This window comes from Malaclemys terrapin, chromosome 11 (assembly GCF_027887155.1).
Source record: "Malaclemys terrapin pileata isolate rMalTer1 chromosome 11, rMalTer1.hap1, whole genome shotgun sequence".
NCBI lineage: Eukaryota > Metazoa > Chordata > Testudines > Emydidae > Malaclemys > Malaclemys terrapin.
The window spans coordinates 22458981-22472990 of NC_071515.1; the positions used below are offsets into that span (position 1 = coordinate 22458981).

The following is a 14010-nucleotide window of genomic DNA, read 5'->3' on the forward strand; positions in this document are numbered from 1 at the left end:
CAAGAGGGACAATTTGCCTCCCTTGCCTTCTACTATGCCTGCCACCGCTCTTTGATGTTTTTAAATGACACCGCTGCATGTCCCTATCATAGCCTTTCTCCTTCATGCCCTGCGCCTGCACAGCCTCCTCTCCCCACAGACCCAGGAGATCCACCACCTCCCATGTACTCCAGGCAGCAGCGTGTTTGCTGCGTGCTCGGCTGGGCAATAGCTATGTGAGCTCTCCACAAACAGGAATTTCAAAAACTTCCTTGGGCTTTTAAAGGGGAGGGATGCATGTCTGCCTACCTGTCTGCAGGGCAGCAGAGTTCAAAACAGTGACCAGAGCGGTCACCTCCTGGAGGCCACTTAGGGCAATGTAAGCCACACAGTGTCCACACTGACACTGCGTCACTCTAACTACATTGCCCTAAGCGCTATGCTTCTCGTCGACATGGTTTTATTATGTCGGCGTAGCAGGAGAGTTAAATTGGCAGGAGGAGCATTGCAGTGTGTACACCTCCACAGTTAGGTCGATGTAAGCTGCCTTATGTTGACTTAACTGTGTAGAATAGACATGACCTTAGTTTCCCAGATCTGAAGAAGAGCTCTGTGTAAGCTCAAAAGCTTGTCTCTCTCCCCAACAGAAGTTGGTCTAATAAGAGCTATTACCTGACCCACCTGGTCTCTCTATGACAGATTCTTGGCATTGGGTGGAAAGTCATCACCAATGGAGAGATCTGAGAAATCACCAACCAACAGTTCATTTCCACCAGAATCAGAAGGAAGTGCTGGACATATTTGGGCCGTATACTCTAGATGCCAACACACAGACTTCCACATTAACTGTCAAGTGGAAACCAACTGGTGTGAGGAAATGAGGGTTTCCAAAAGAAACTTTAAGAAGAACCCTTAGCATGGATGGCAGGATAGTCAATCTCAACACCACACAGTATTTGGAAGTAGCAGCAAATGACAGAGAGGAATGGAAGAGACTGATTTCTCTGCTGTGTGCCAACATTGGCATGGAAAGGATGTTAAAAACAAACTAACAACCACCCACCCACCCTGGTAAAAGAAAAATCATTTTTCTGATCTGTATTACCACTACCAGAAAACTTATTGCCAAATCTTGGTCCCATTGAAGTCAACCGTGTATTGCAATTGACTTAAATGGGATCAGGATTTGTCCTTCAGGAATTATTTTTGCTTTCTGTGTAGGGCAGGGGTCGGCAACGTCTGGCATGCGGCTCGCCTGGGTAAGCACCCTGACGGGACGGGCCAGTTTATTTAACTGCTGACGTGGTAGGTTCGGCCGATCGCGGCCCCCACTCGCCGCGGTTCGCTGTCCCGGGCCAATGGGGACGGCGAGAAGCGGCGCGGGCGAGCGATGTGCTGGCCGCGGCTTCCCGCCGCCCCCATTGGCCCGGGATGGCGAACTGCGGCCAGTGAGGGCCGTGATCGGCCGAACCTGCCGCGTCAGCAGGTAAATAAACTGGCCCGGCCCGCCAGGGTGCTTACCCTGGCGAGCCGCGTGCCAAACGTTGCCGACCCCTGGTGTAGGGTGAGGTGAAGATGAAGACGAGACAACAAGAGGGATTTGTGACCTAATCCTGTGATATGCCAAGTCCTTTCTGCAAGGGCTCAATTCCCAGTGACGTCTACAGGACCCGTAGTCACTCACCACCCTTCAGAAAATGTTCAGCATGTTGCAGTAGCAGGCCACTTAACTTGTTATCATCAACACGTGCAACAAAAAGCAAATATTGCCTAATTCCGAGCCCAATCCAACACCTATTAGAGCCAATGGATAGTCTCCCCTTGACTTCAGTGGACGCTGGAATGGCTCTCTTAATGGAAAGTATTTTGATGCAAGAAAAAGCTATCACTAACATCTACAGACAAGCATGCATATGGAAGTATTGGTACATACCTGTCCTATATCTACAGCTGGATTTATGCTGAAACAAGCATCCATGACAATGTCTGTTCTGATGTTCTGTTAAACAAATATAAACTGTTGTGGGTACATACTTTACAAGCAATAAAAATAGCAGGTTTTAAAGAATGCGAACCCCATGCCATAAAATAATATTCCATGGTGACAGCAAAGTATTGCAGATTTATTCTAAAGCACAGAAGCAAGCTTCAAAGGCCCTGGCCTGACCAGGGATTAATCTGTTTGAAGTGGTTTTGGTGAACACCCAGGAGCATATGGCAACTGAAACGCAACATTAGCACCCTGGGCTGAGTTAAGGAGCAGGTTGAACATTAGCCCCAGAATGAACTTGTTTCTTGGTAGAAGCCCAAGGTTTGGACTGTGGTGGTTAGCTAGTGCCTGTGTTAGGTTGTGAGTCTAGAAGTGCTGCAAGGGGCATTGTGCCTGAAGAAGGAAATCAGACGAGTGGCCACTGTGCTATACTTGAAGAAGGTATAGTGTCTGCTCCCACTGCACTGCTAACTGGTGGGAGAAGGTGTCTGCACATGAGTAGCACAAGGTGTGGGTGAGGCACAGCCCCACCCATGGTGCCAGACACTTCCAATGAGTTGTGAGAGGCATGGTAGTTGCCGCTCCTAATGTGCTTCCCTCAGTATCACTGGAGCCATTCTGCCTGTCTCCATATTACACAAAAACAATGCCTTTGGGAACTACTCTTTGTCTGGTGCCCCTCTGCATTGCCCCCTTTATGTGGCAATGCCTTCGATTGCTTCAATAAACCCATGTGCAATAGGGGATCATTACTAATTAACTGGGCAGATATTGTTGCACAGTTGGCCCTTGTGGGCAGGTTCAGTCTATCAGGTCTCATTTAAAAGCCACAAAATAAGGTGGTTATATTATATTATATTATATTATATTATATTATATTATATTATATTAAGCTGTTCTTTATCATCTTCTGTTCTATTGGACTTTCTCATCCTTAGTCTCATTAGTTAGCACCAGATCTTCTTTCTAGAATGTTAACAAACGAGATTGAGAATGACAGAGCCATTTAGAGTTATCTTGGCACTCTGCTGAGAACATGAAATGAATGCCATTTCTCCCTTCTCAGCAAAAAAAGCAAGAGGAAAAATAACTACATCAGTGTAGCTCTGGAGGGGGACATATAGGAATCTAACCAATGTGTACGTAAAGGCACCATTTACCTTGTGATCTCCTGTCAGACAGTCAATCTCCACTTCAGAACAAGCAACTCCGAAAACAAAATATGGGAAAGCCTGGCCTTCCCCGGTGTCCCAGTTCATATTTACCATATAGCCTCTGGTGGGAGTAAGAACATCCTTCAGACTGAGTGAGCAATGGCATTTGATCTCTTCCACCACCACCACCTTCTCAATTGCACAGCAGATTGTCATGGAAATCATGTGACAAGACCAGGTTAATGTCCTGCTCTAAGCCAGCTGTTTTCACAGGCTGCGGTGAAGAAGGCCTCAGTGTTGCAGCACTGCTGTGTTTCTGCTGCCCAGAAGGAGACGGAGAGCCAGAAGGTGGCCCAGACTCTTAGGTATCATGGAGCACATCTCAGGATAGGTTTTCTATGTCCCATCATGATGGGAGGCTGTGCAGAAAACTACATGGTCCCATCTTCCAAACACCTAGCACAGGGTGGGAGATGCAACAGTGGCCAGTGAGCATGGCCTGGGGAGATCTATCCCCTGCCATCGCCCAACATGCAACCTGTTTATGTGTGCTAGGTGCAGGATTTGGCCTTCAATAGAGAAGGAAAGGGGGAGAGTGAAAGGATTGGGGAGGCTGAGAGGGGAGACTCTTATCCTCATTTGACAAACCCCCAAGGTCCACATCTATGATCCTTGATGCCAGTAATTTCAGAAAGACTAACAGCATTCCTTACCTGAAGTAGCCAGTAGCTGAAAGACTCACACTTTGATTATAAGCTTCAGTAATCTGCAATAGGAACATTTAGTGTTAAAGGTGAATAGAAATTTAAGTAAAGAAATAAAAAAATTTTTTTTTTAAAAGAAAAGTAACAATGGGGAGCACTAGGATGCAGAATGGGACAGCAGAAACCCAAACGATAGAGAATGGAAGTTACTGCATTAACACGATTTAAATCAGTTTCACTGCATCTGCATTAGGGGGTTGTGCTCGTGTAACATTTTAAATAAGTTCATTTTTAACACAGACCAGGCCTAGTGACGTGCCGGTGGTGACAGAGGGAGTCAGCACCAGAGGCAGGATTAGAATTTAGAACTGCTCATTCTCAGTTCTCACCCTACTAGACCATACTACTCTCACTCGGACTTTACCACAGTTAGCAAATACCTTCATGCTTTTCAGCAGAATTAATCAGAAAATGTTTATGCACATTGATACAAACCCATAACCCTACTAACTTCAGTGTAGTGGTTAATTAATGAATTAAAATCAGAAGAAATCATAATAAGTAATCTGATACACTCTATTTCAAACCAGTAAGGTAAGGTGAAGGAACAACCCTCCCCCAAAGTATGTCTGAGAAGCATTCTTTAGCCTGTTAGCCCCACAGGGCAGGGAGTGTCTCTCTTCTAGGTTTGTACAGCACCCAGCACAATGGGGCCCTAATCCTGATGGGGGACTTTAGGCACTGCCATACTAGAAATATTTTCCGCTACTAATAATTTAGAAGCCTGAACAATCGTGCAGAACCAATTGCATCTTAGTTTAAAGAGAAGTGGGTTTTTATTAGGTATTTGTGTCATAGAGGGCAGATACTCAGGCATGGTTAAAACTGCCTGGGAAGGCAGGTGAAAAAGGGTTAGAAGGAAAGCTGTGGCGAAGAACAGCCTGACGTCTATGGCAATGGTACAGTAGTGATGTGCTGCAGGAAGAGGAAGGAGAAAGCTGATCTTGGTATAATGGACACTAACAAGGTAGATGTATCCACAGCAGCCAGCACCAGTGATGGAGCGATGAAGTGGTATCCGGCACAGGCCTAACTAGACAAACCTATTCCAGGGGAGAGGTGCTTTGGATTGTAGTCCTCTGGTGAGAACTTTATTCTGCAATGGGCAGAATGATGATGACATGATGTTCTGGAGAGTTGGGGGATGGTCATTATATGTCAGTACATCCGTTAATAAATGTTTTGTCATCACTAACTAGAACAGCGTGATTTTCACAGGGTTATATGTAGGAATGCTGTCACACCTACCACCATCCCCTTCCAAATAGTGCTGCATGGCCTCCCATTCCAGGACTGATTTCTGATGAATACTGCACAGCTGATGCATCTATGCTGCTATATACATAGACAACACTCCTCAGCTCCTATCCCATTCCCATATAAGGCCAGGTTATTCCTGGCCCGTCTGGATACATAGGAGAGGACGGCACAAGAGCACCCCATGCAAGAGCCAGGGACTATTTCAGGAATTTGCCGGTCATGTCACGGGGGAGCAGGATGCACCATCCATCCTGAAGCACGATCCCTCTTGAGCTCCCCCTGGGGCAGTGGGCTCCACGCTGCTCCCTACTCAGGGCTGTTGCTAGATGCCATAGTATAGCCCACGATTTATCAGCCTACACCCTAGCCCATGGTTTTTTATAGTCATGTAAAAAGCAGCACTGACCCAGTCCTCCCATTTCCCTTCGGGGTTTTTATTAATGATGGGCTCCAGGCGTTTCCGAAGAATCTGACAAGCATTCTGGAGAGGAGAGAGGTGGGAAACAATGAACAGAGAAAAGAAGATGAATTCAACAACAGCAGCAGCAGCAGCCACATCTGCTTTGAAATTTCAAAACACTATAGCCTTTAATATGGCAGTGATACCCTGCCAGGTCTCTCTCCAGTCCGCCTCTACCCACTTTTGCTCCATGCTGCCTTCGACCAAAGGCTGTTCAAGGCGAGTTTGATTTGTGTCAGAGAGTCATTCTGAGTACCATCATTCCATTACCCTCATGAACATCTCAACTCCTCTTCTGTGTTCTGCTAGCTGGCCAGCCACAAAAGCAGTGCTTACCAATGAGCAGCACTGGTGTCTGTCCTGGTGAAACTTACCCATTTGCACACCCATGTATAACTGAAGCCATCACCAAGTAGAAGACAAAGAGCCTGGCTCTGATCTCCTACTGATTTTACACCGATATAATGTCACTAGCTTGGGTCAATTTACAGTAGTGTCAGCAGGAGCAGGCCCAAAGTACATAACAAGGTAAAGGTGTTTCATTCTGACAGTAATCATGTCACCAGATGCACATGAAATATATCCTGGACTCTTTTATCAGCTTATGTTTAAGTATCCATGGTGATACGAGGACCAGTCAATTCCTCTGACTAAATCCTGCACAAGCATCTTTAGAGCTGCTACAGGAAAGCAGAGAGGAAAAAGTTGTGCGCTAGTACTAATTCAGTAATTTGCCCTGCCTTAAACTGCTCATGTGATAAACAAGCAAGAGAGACTCAGGTGAGGGTACTGATATGCTCTATTAGTGGTGCTCAGAAACTACAATGATGAATAATGTGCAAACGTTCAGAGCAATATGCATTATTTGAAAGAAGCAATAAAAATATAATAATTCATAAAAAATGTAACCTGGACTGCTTTCCCATTGACGTCTGAGCCAATCGATCCGGCTGTGACTATCGCATTAGGCACAGTTATCGTGCTTGTTTCACAAAAGTGTACATATGACAATGGTACCTTCAGTTCACGGCTGGCAACCTGTAAGTAAAGTAAACAAAACGATATCCAGTTCCACTGAGGGTAAATAGTATTGACTCAAGAAAAAGAGCACGAGCATTGCTATGTCTACCCAAGACCAAGCTTGATGGGGATGGCTAGTGTTACTTTGACAATGCCAATCACTGAAATCTTAGTCAACTGCTGTTTTTTTACAGATCTACCCTGATGACATGCATATAATTGCCTTAATAATAGGTGGAGACAGCTGGGAACAGTTAAATTAAAGAAAATTCTCCTATATCCTACATTTTCCTACCTTTTTCTTGGAGAAGGTGGTGGATATAGGGTGGGTTGGAGAGTTTTGTCTCAGATCTTTTCCTGGATGAGCTGTTCTCTCTAACTTGACTTTTGTTGCATATGGAATATTTTGGGCCAGATTTTAAATATAATGATTAGCTCTTTCTCTATTGGATTTGAAATCTCACCCTTCTTTCTGCCTAACCAAATCATTTGAAATTATTAGGTAAGTTCATATGCCCAATTTACAATGTGACACTGCATTGTCATAGATATACCTCATCAGCATACCTAATTTCAGTCCCAAAATTACCTACTTTCTACCTACATTTGGTGTCTCCACACTTTCATGGTTTACAGGTATTTATATCAGAAATGCAGAATCTTGGTGCTGAGGTTATAGAGATAGCTATTTACATTGAAGGAATTAACCCCACATCATTTTAGTTTCCTGCATGAATAATTTGTGTCTCCCCCTTGTTTTGGGTCCTTGTCATCTGCTGTGTTGTACATTTGGTGTCTAAATACCTTTGTGGATCTGGGCATTAGTCTCTGAACTTACGCCTTCCTGAAGTCTGGCTTTACCCGTAATTCAAAAGCAGTAACGCAACATAAACCTCGACCTGAGCCTCCATCCTGACCTTGGCTGTTGTAGGGTTTCCCTGCAGAACCGCCGAGTGCCATTCACCTTCTGTACTGATACAATCACATATCTTTCTCGTATTTTCATCTTCATTCAAATGGTTAATTCCAGTCTAACCTGCAACATCTTGGTGTGAATTCCTTGTCCCATTTCAATTCCACCATGAGTCACCAGCACAGACCCATCTGTATAGATATGGACCAGAGCTGCAGCCTAAGGAAAACAACAGAAAATTGTTAATTCATTAAGGCTGACGCTAATATAATAACTCTTTTAACAAGGGGATGTACCAACAAGTGCAGGGATTGAGTCAGATTTCACTCCCAGAGGGCACAGCAATCAGGGTGTTGTTAAGAGGGTGAGAGAGTCCTCCAGCTGTCTGGCAACAGCAAGCTTCTTGCAGTTAGCAATTGATGATGAGGAGCCGTTTAGCGAAGTCGTTTATTGTTAATTGGAGTTCTGCAAGGACTGCAATCATTCATTTCAACAATTATTTTTTATTTTTTTTAACAGTTTTTTTTATCATTGTGAAACTGGGCGACTGAGCCTAGCCACCATCTCACTTCTGTTGTGAAGTATTTTTAGCATCAAACTCCATTTCCCCCTCATTCCCAATCAGTGGAGAAGGAAGCAGTGTTTGATGCTGTGCTGCTGGTCCTTCCGGAAGGTAGGCTGAAATTCAACCCGTGCAGAAAGTCAGCACAAGACCAAGGAACTACTTAAGTCCTATTTAAGCCTTATTTTGAGACCTTAAGTGAAACATAATGGTGTCTAGTCTCGTACTGATCCTCTGCACAAGGGTGAATTTCCCTCTTTGTGTATGTAACTCACAGCCTCAATGTTCTTTTACTATAGCCATTGTGGGGTGAATTATCTGAAACTCTCTCAGAGCTCTCAACCTGCAAACTTGCCAACCTGTGACAACTGAAATGAGTGAAATGTGAAACACCTGGATTTTGTTGTGCATTGCACTGTAACTCATAGATTAGAATATTTTGGGCCTGTTTAAGAATATCAAACCTATTGTGAAGGATATTTTGTGACCATGTAATTTACATAAAGCAAAACTGCAAAAAATCAGACATTTACATGCAGCTATAATGAACCCCACAAAGATCATCAGCAGGATTTGAACCTTCAGATCCTCAGCAAAAGCCTCTACTGCTTCAGTTACAGATGTAGCTATTATGCTTATTGTGGGCAAGCCACCAGAAGCAGCAAGATACACATTTTGCTAGTGAGTTACACAATTATTTGCTAGACAGCAGTAGAATGCTGGAATCAGGAATCCACAGTTCTACTCCTGGTTATGGGAGGAGAGTGTTATAGCAGTGGTTACAGAGAGGACAGCAAGTTACATAGATCTGGCACATTCCTTCTGAAAGGAATTGGTGATGAGACTTGGGTCTATCATATTAGATACCTAGGTGTGTCTCTCTCTCCTCCTTCCCCTTTCCTTGACAGCTGTCCTCCCTCTTATACTTTAAGAATGCTGGAGCTCTTACGTCTTTAATGCAGCACTTCCAAAGCTTACCTGATGGTACTGTGTAGCATTCAATCCAACGGAAAACTTCATAGGAATAATGGCAATCCCTTTTTTCTTCCAGTAATTTTGCTTGTTAAATTCTTCCACAGCTGTTTTCCTGCTGTAGTATTCAGATTTCTCCATACATTCTTTCCAACATTTCACAAGGTTTGTTGCATCGAGCTCTTCTTTGAAGGGAGTTAGATTAACTCCTTTGTACATGTTTATCTCCCTGATCTGAAAAAGAAGGTGAATAAGCTGATACAAAATATTTATGTAGTGCCAAAAGTGTATACAGCACTTTACAAATATAATGACACATTTCCTGTCCTAAAGAACTGGTAATCGAAGTGCCTGATTCTGTCAGCCTTACTCACACCAAGTAGTACTTATGTACCGGAGTAGTCTCAATGGGAGTACTTAGATGTGTACGTACTACTCAGTGTAAGTAAGGCTTGCAGTATCAGGCCAAACACATGATAACAGCCCTGGGGAGGATGAGAGTATTATTAATGATGAGAGAAAAGGAGGAGAGGCTGCTTGAAGAGGGGAGTTGAAGGAAGAAGGAGAAGTCTCATGGCAGAGAAATAGATTGTCATAAGTGTAGGATGCAGCTTTATAGGAAGCACAAAGCTGAGAGCAGGAAAAGGAAGCAAAGGGTGGAGCAAGGCCTGGGAGCTGGGAAGGGCATAGGCAGTGGGATAGGGAAATGAGAGTAGAAACATAGGGTAGGGTAAGGTTGTGTGGGCCTTGTAGGTGAGGCCAAAAAGCTTGCATGGTTTGTGGTAAAGGACAGAAAGTCAATGGGGGGAAGAAGTAGGGAGAAGAGAGGGTTACTCACCTTCGAGATGTGTGTCCCTGTGGGTGCTCCACTTCAGGTGTCGGTGCATCCCGGCACCGTTGACTGGAGATTTTCAGTAGCAGTGCTCAATCGGGACGCGCATGCGCAGTAGCCATCTTGCAGTACTGTTGGTGTCTCCTCTAGCGTGCACGTGGCCTGCCCCCTTCAGTTCCTTCTCTACCATAGAGTGCTTGTATCGAACGCCAAAGTAGAAGGCAGGAGGGTGGGTAGTGGAGCACCCACAGGGGGACACATCTCGAAGAACCTCCGTTACTGCACAAGGTGAGTAACGCTCTCTTCTTCTTCAAGTGCTGGCCCTGTGGGTGCTCCACTTCAGGTGATTGTAGAGTAGTGTCCACGATAGTTGGGGGCAGTGATGAGCTGCCAAAATCTTAGAAACCGGTTCCCTACCGGGTCTTCGGAGGCACGGCTCTGGCGGATGAAGGACCTGCCGCTGAAGACCCGGTAGGGAACCGCCCAGTGAGTACATCCCCCGCCCCCACCCATGTCCTGCCCCCGACTGCCCCCCTCAGAAACCGCAACCCTTCAACCCTCCTCCCCCCGCTCCTTGTCCCCTGACCACTCCTTCCCAAGATCCCCTACCCTAACTGCCCCCCAGAACCCCACCCCCTACCCAACTTGCCCTGCTCCCTGTCCCGAGTCGGGGCCGGGACTGGGGCTGGGCCTGAGTCACGCTGCCCGGCCAGGATCGGGGCCAGAGCCGCGCCACAGGGCTGGAGCTGCTCGGCCGGGACTGGGGCGCTCGGCCAGGGCCGGGCCGGAGCCTCAGCCGGAGCCACGGAGCCGGGCCGGAGGGAGCTGCTCGGCTGGAGCCGGACTGGGCCGCGTCGCGCCTCCCTGGAGCCCTCCTCGCGCCCTCCCCCCACAGCTTACCTGCCGCTGCTTGTTTCCAGGCTTCCCGCATGGACATCTGATTTGCAGGAAGCAGAGGAGGGGGGAGGAGAAGGGGTCGGAGCGTTCAGGGGAGGAGGGGGAGGTGAGCTGGAGCCGGGGGCGGGGCAGACACCTGCCGGAGTTTTACCAGTTGTTAAATTTAAAAGCCCTTTTAGAACCAGTTGTCCCTCACCACTGGTTGGGGAGACTTTGGAATTGTATGCATAGTGAAGGAGAGAACCGTTACACCGAGTATGGCATCAGCTTGTGCGTCTTGCATAATTGTGTAGTGGTTAATGAAAGTATGTTCTGAGGCCCATGTAGTAACTCTCTGCAGATCTCTGAGATGGGTACATTGTTCAGAAAAATCTATGGATGTTGCCATGGATCGGGTAGAATGCCCCATTGGTGGCTATGTCTTATTTGTTTGATAACATAAGCAGATGCAGCCCGAGATCCACTTAGATAGTCTCTGCGTAGATATAGCATGTTGTCGAGACGAAGAGTCCCGGGGATTTGTGGAAAGATTTATTTCTATCCAGGTAAAATGCTATTGCACGTCGACCATCTAGAGTGTTTAACATGGTCTCCTGTGTTCTTCTGTGTGGTTTGGGATAGAATGTGGGGAGATGAATAGGTCGGTTGATATGGAAGGGTGAAGCTATTTTTGGGAAGAATTTGGGGTGAGGTTGCAACGTGATCTGGTCTTTAAAGAAGACAGTATATGGTGGATTAGCCATAAGAGCACCTATCTCACTCACTCATCTAGCAACCAAGGGTGCCACCTTCTTTGAGAGGTCCTGCAAGGAGCAAGTGGCCAGCGGTTCAAAGGGTGGTCTAGTAAGGCCTTTGAGAACTAGGTTTAGGTCCCAAGTGGGCATGGGTTGGCATACTTCTGGGTAAAGATTCTGTATGCCAGTGAGAAACCGTTTAGTGGTCGGGTGTGCAAATATCGAGAATCCATCCATTTTATGATGGAAAGCGGTGATCACTGCGAGATGTACTTTATAGAGCTCGTGGCTAGTCCTGAGTTCTTTAGCTCTAAGAGGTATTCTAGCACTAGTGACAGTGGTATAGTGTTGGGAGTGATTTGTTTGTTCTGACTCCAGATGGAGAAACTTTTCCATTTTTGCAGGTAAGTATTGCGTGTGGACATACGTCCGCTGTTCAATAACACATTTGACTTGTTCCGAACAGGTTAATTCGTGTTGTTGGAACCATGAAGGAGCCACACTTTCAGATGGAGTTTCTCCAGGTTTGGATGGAGGATCTGACCTTTGGCTTATGAGAGGAGATTTGGTCTCAATGGGAGAGTTCATGGAGCACAAACTGTCATGTCCCAGGTCTGTCTGGACCACGCTAGGGCTTGTGCAGGACACTGGGGTTTAGTGGGATTGGTGGGAATGCATATAGGAGCGCTGTGTCCCATGTGAGGAAAAAAACGTCCCTTAAGGATTGAGGTCCTAATCCCGCTCTTCAACAGAATAATGGACATTTGTGATTCTGAGATGTAACAAATAGATCGATGGTGGGAAACCCCCATCGTTGAAATATATTTTGTAGGACTGTGGAATTCATTTCCCATTCATGTTCCTGTGAGAACCATCTGCTTAGAGTGTCCGCTGTGGTATTTTGACATCCGGGAAGGTAGGAGGCTAAGATGTCGATGTGGTGATGAATACACCAGTTCCATAGTTTTATGGCCTCGGTAGCTAGGAAGTGGGATCGCGCTCCCCCTTGTCAGTTGATGTAGAACATATTGTCTGTCATCACCCATACAATCTCATTCTTTATGAGTGGAAGGAAATGGAGGCAGGCTCTGTACCTCTCTGAGTTCCAATAAGTTGATGTGGAAATCTGTCTCCGCTAGTGACCATCTGCCTTGGATTGTATGATGATCGAGGTGTGCGCCCCAACCTATCAAGGAGGGATCTGTTGTGATCATAATTGAGGGTGGTTCTTGATAAAAGGGGATCCCTGAGCAGAGATTCTCCTGCTTTGCCCACCAAAGGGCACTGCCCAAACTGTAAACCCTGTATATAATGGAAACTACTTCAAGTCAGGGGGAGCTGAAGCACCCCAAGCACCCTAGTTCCAGCACCTATGCTCAGGAGGTGGTGTTACAGTCTTGTTCAGGCTGTGTTTGATGGGTTTGTATACTGAACTCAGCCAACCTTGGATACAGCTCATGTGTAGACTTGCATGCTTTACCACAAATGTGTAGGCTGCCATGTGTCCTAACAGCTGTAGACAGATTCTTGCTGTGGTTCGTGGACTGGTGTAAACTGTCTCTATGAGATTTTTTATTGCTAGAAATCTGGTCCGTGGTAGAGACACTCTGGCTTGAACTGAATCAGGGTGTGCTCCAATGAAGTCTAGTTGTTGCTTGGGTATCAGTATCGACTTTTGTATGTTCAATTGCAGCCCTAGGGTTTGGAAGAGGGCAGTAGTCCATTGGGGTGATTTCTGTCGTCGCTATCCGATTGGGGCCTTTCAGATGGCAGTTGTATAGGTATGAGAAAAACCATGATCCCTTGCTTTTGCAGGTGCACAGTGACAACTGCAAGGGTTTTGGAGAAGACCCTCGGTGCGGTGAACAGTCCGAATGGAAGCAACCTGTATTGGTAGTGCTCGTGTCCTACTATCTATCAGAAGAATAGTCTGTGAATTGGGTGAATGGTAATGTGGAAATATACATCTTGTAGGTCTAGGGCTGAAAACCAATCCCCCTGTTCCACCACTGGGATTATCATGCCTAATGTGACTATCTTGAATTTCTGGGAGCAAACAAACTTGTTGAGTTTTCATAGGTCTAGTATGGGTCGCCATCATCCATTTTTCTTTTGGGTCAGAAAATTGTGGGAATAGAAGCCCTTTCCTCTGTATTGCATAGGCACTGTTTCCAGGGCACCTACTTGCAGTAGATGATGTACTTCTTGTCTTAATGGGTGCTCGTGAGAAGGGTCTCTGAAGAGGGACCAGGAAGTGGGTAGGCTGGATGGGCAAAAAATAAAGGGGATGGCATAGCCCGATTGCATGATCTCTAGGATCCAGCAGTTCTTCGTGATGGACTCCCACGCTTGGTAAAAAGGTCTCAGTCAACGGCCAAATGGGCAAAGTGGCATTGTCTTGAGGGGAAGGTCGCTCAGACCCTTGACCAACTGTTCAAAACTGTTGCTTAGTAGATGGTGGCTGTGATACTGT

At 46.1% G+C, this 14010-nt stretch overlaps 1 protein-coding gene across 1 annotated transcript in view; it reads right to left on the reverse strand.

Annotated features, from left to right (window-relative positions):
* LOC128845541 (aldehyde oxidase 3-like) overlaps positions 1 to 14010 on the reverse strand; it is an 86393-nt gene that overhangs the window by 12706 nt on the left and 59677 nt on the right. The window contains exons 27-33 of the mRNA XM_054044337.1: positions 9081 to 9308; positions 7664 to 7759; positions 6517 to 6645; positions 5554 to 5628; positions 3837 to 3889; positions 3130 to 3244; positions 1913 to 1978 (exon numbers count right to left, since the gene is read on the reverse strand). Coding sequence (XP_053900312.1) covers positions 1913 to 1978; positions 3130 to 3244; positions 3837 to 3889; positions 5554 to 5628; positions 6517 to 6645; positions 7664 to 7759; positions 9081 to 9308 — 762 coding nt within the window. The remainder of the gene's footprint in view (positions 1 to 1912; positions 1979 to 3129; positions 3245 to 3836; positions 3890 to 5553; positions 5629 to 6516; positions 6646 to 7663; positions 7760 to 9080; positions 9309 to 14010) is intronic.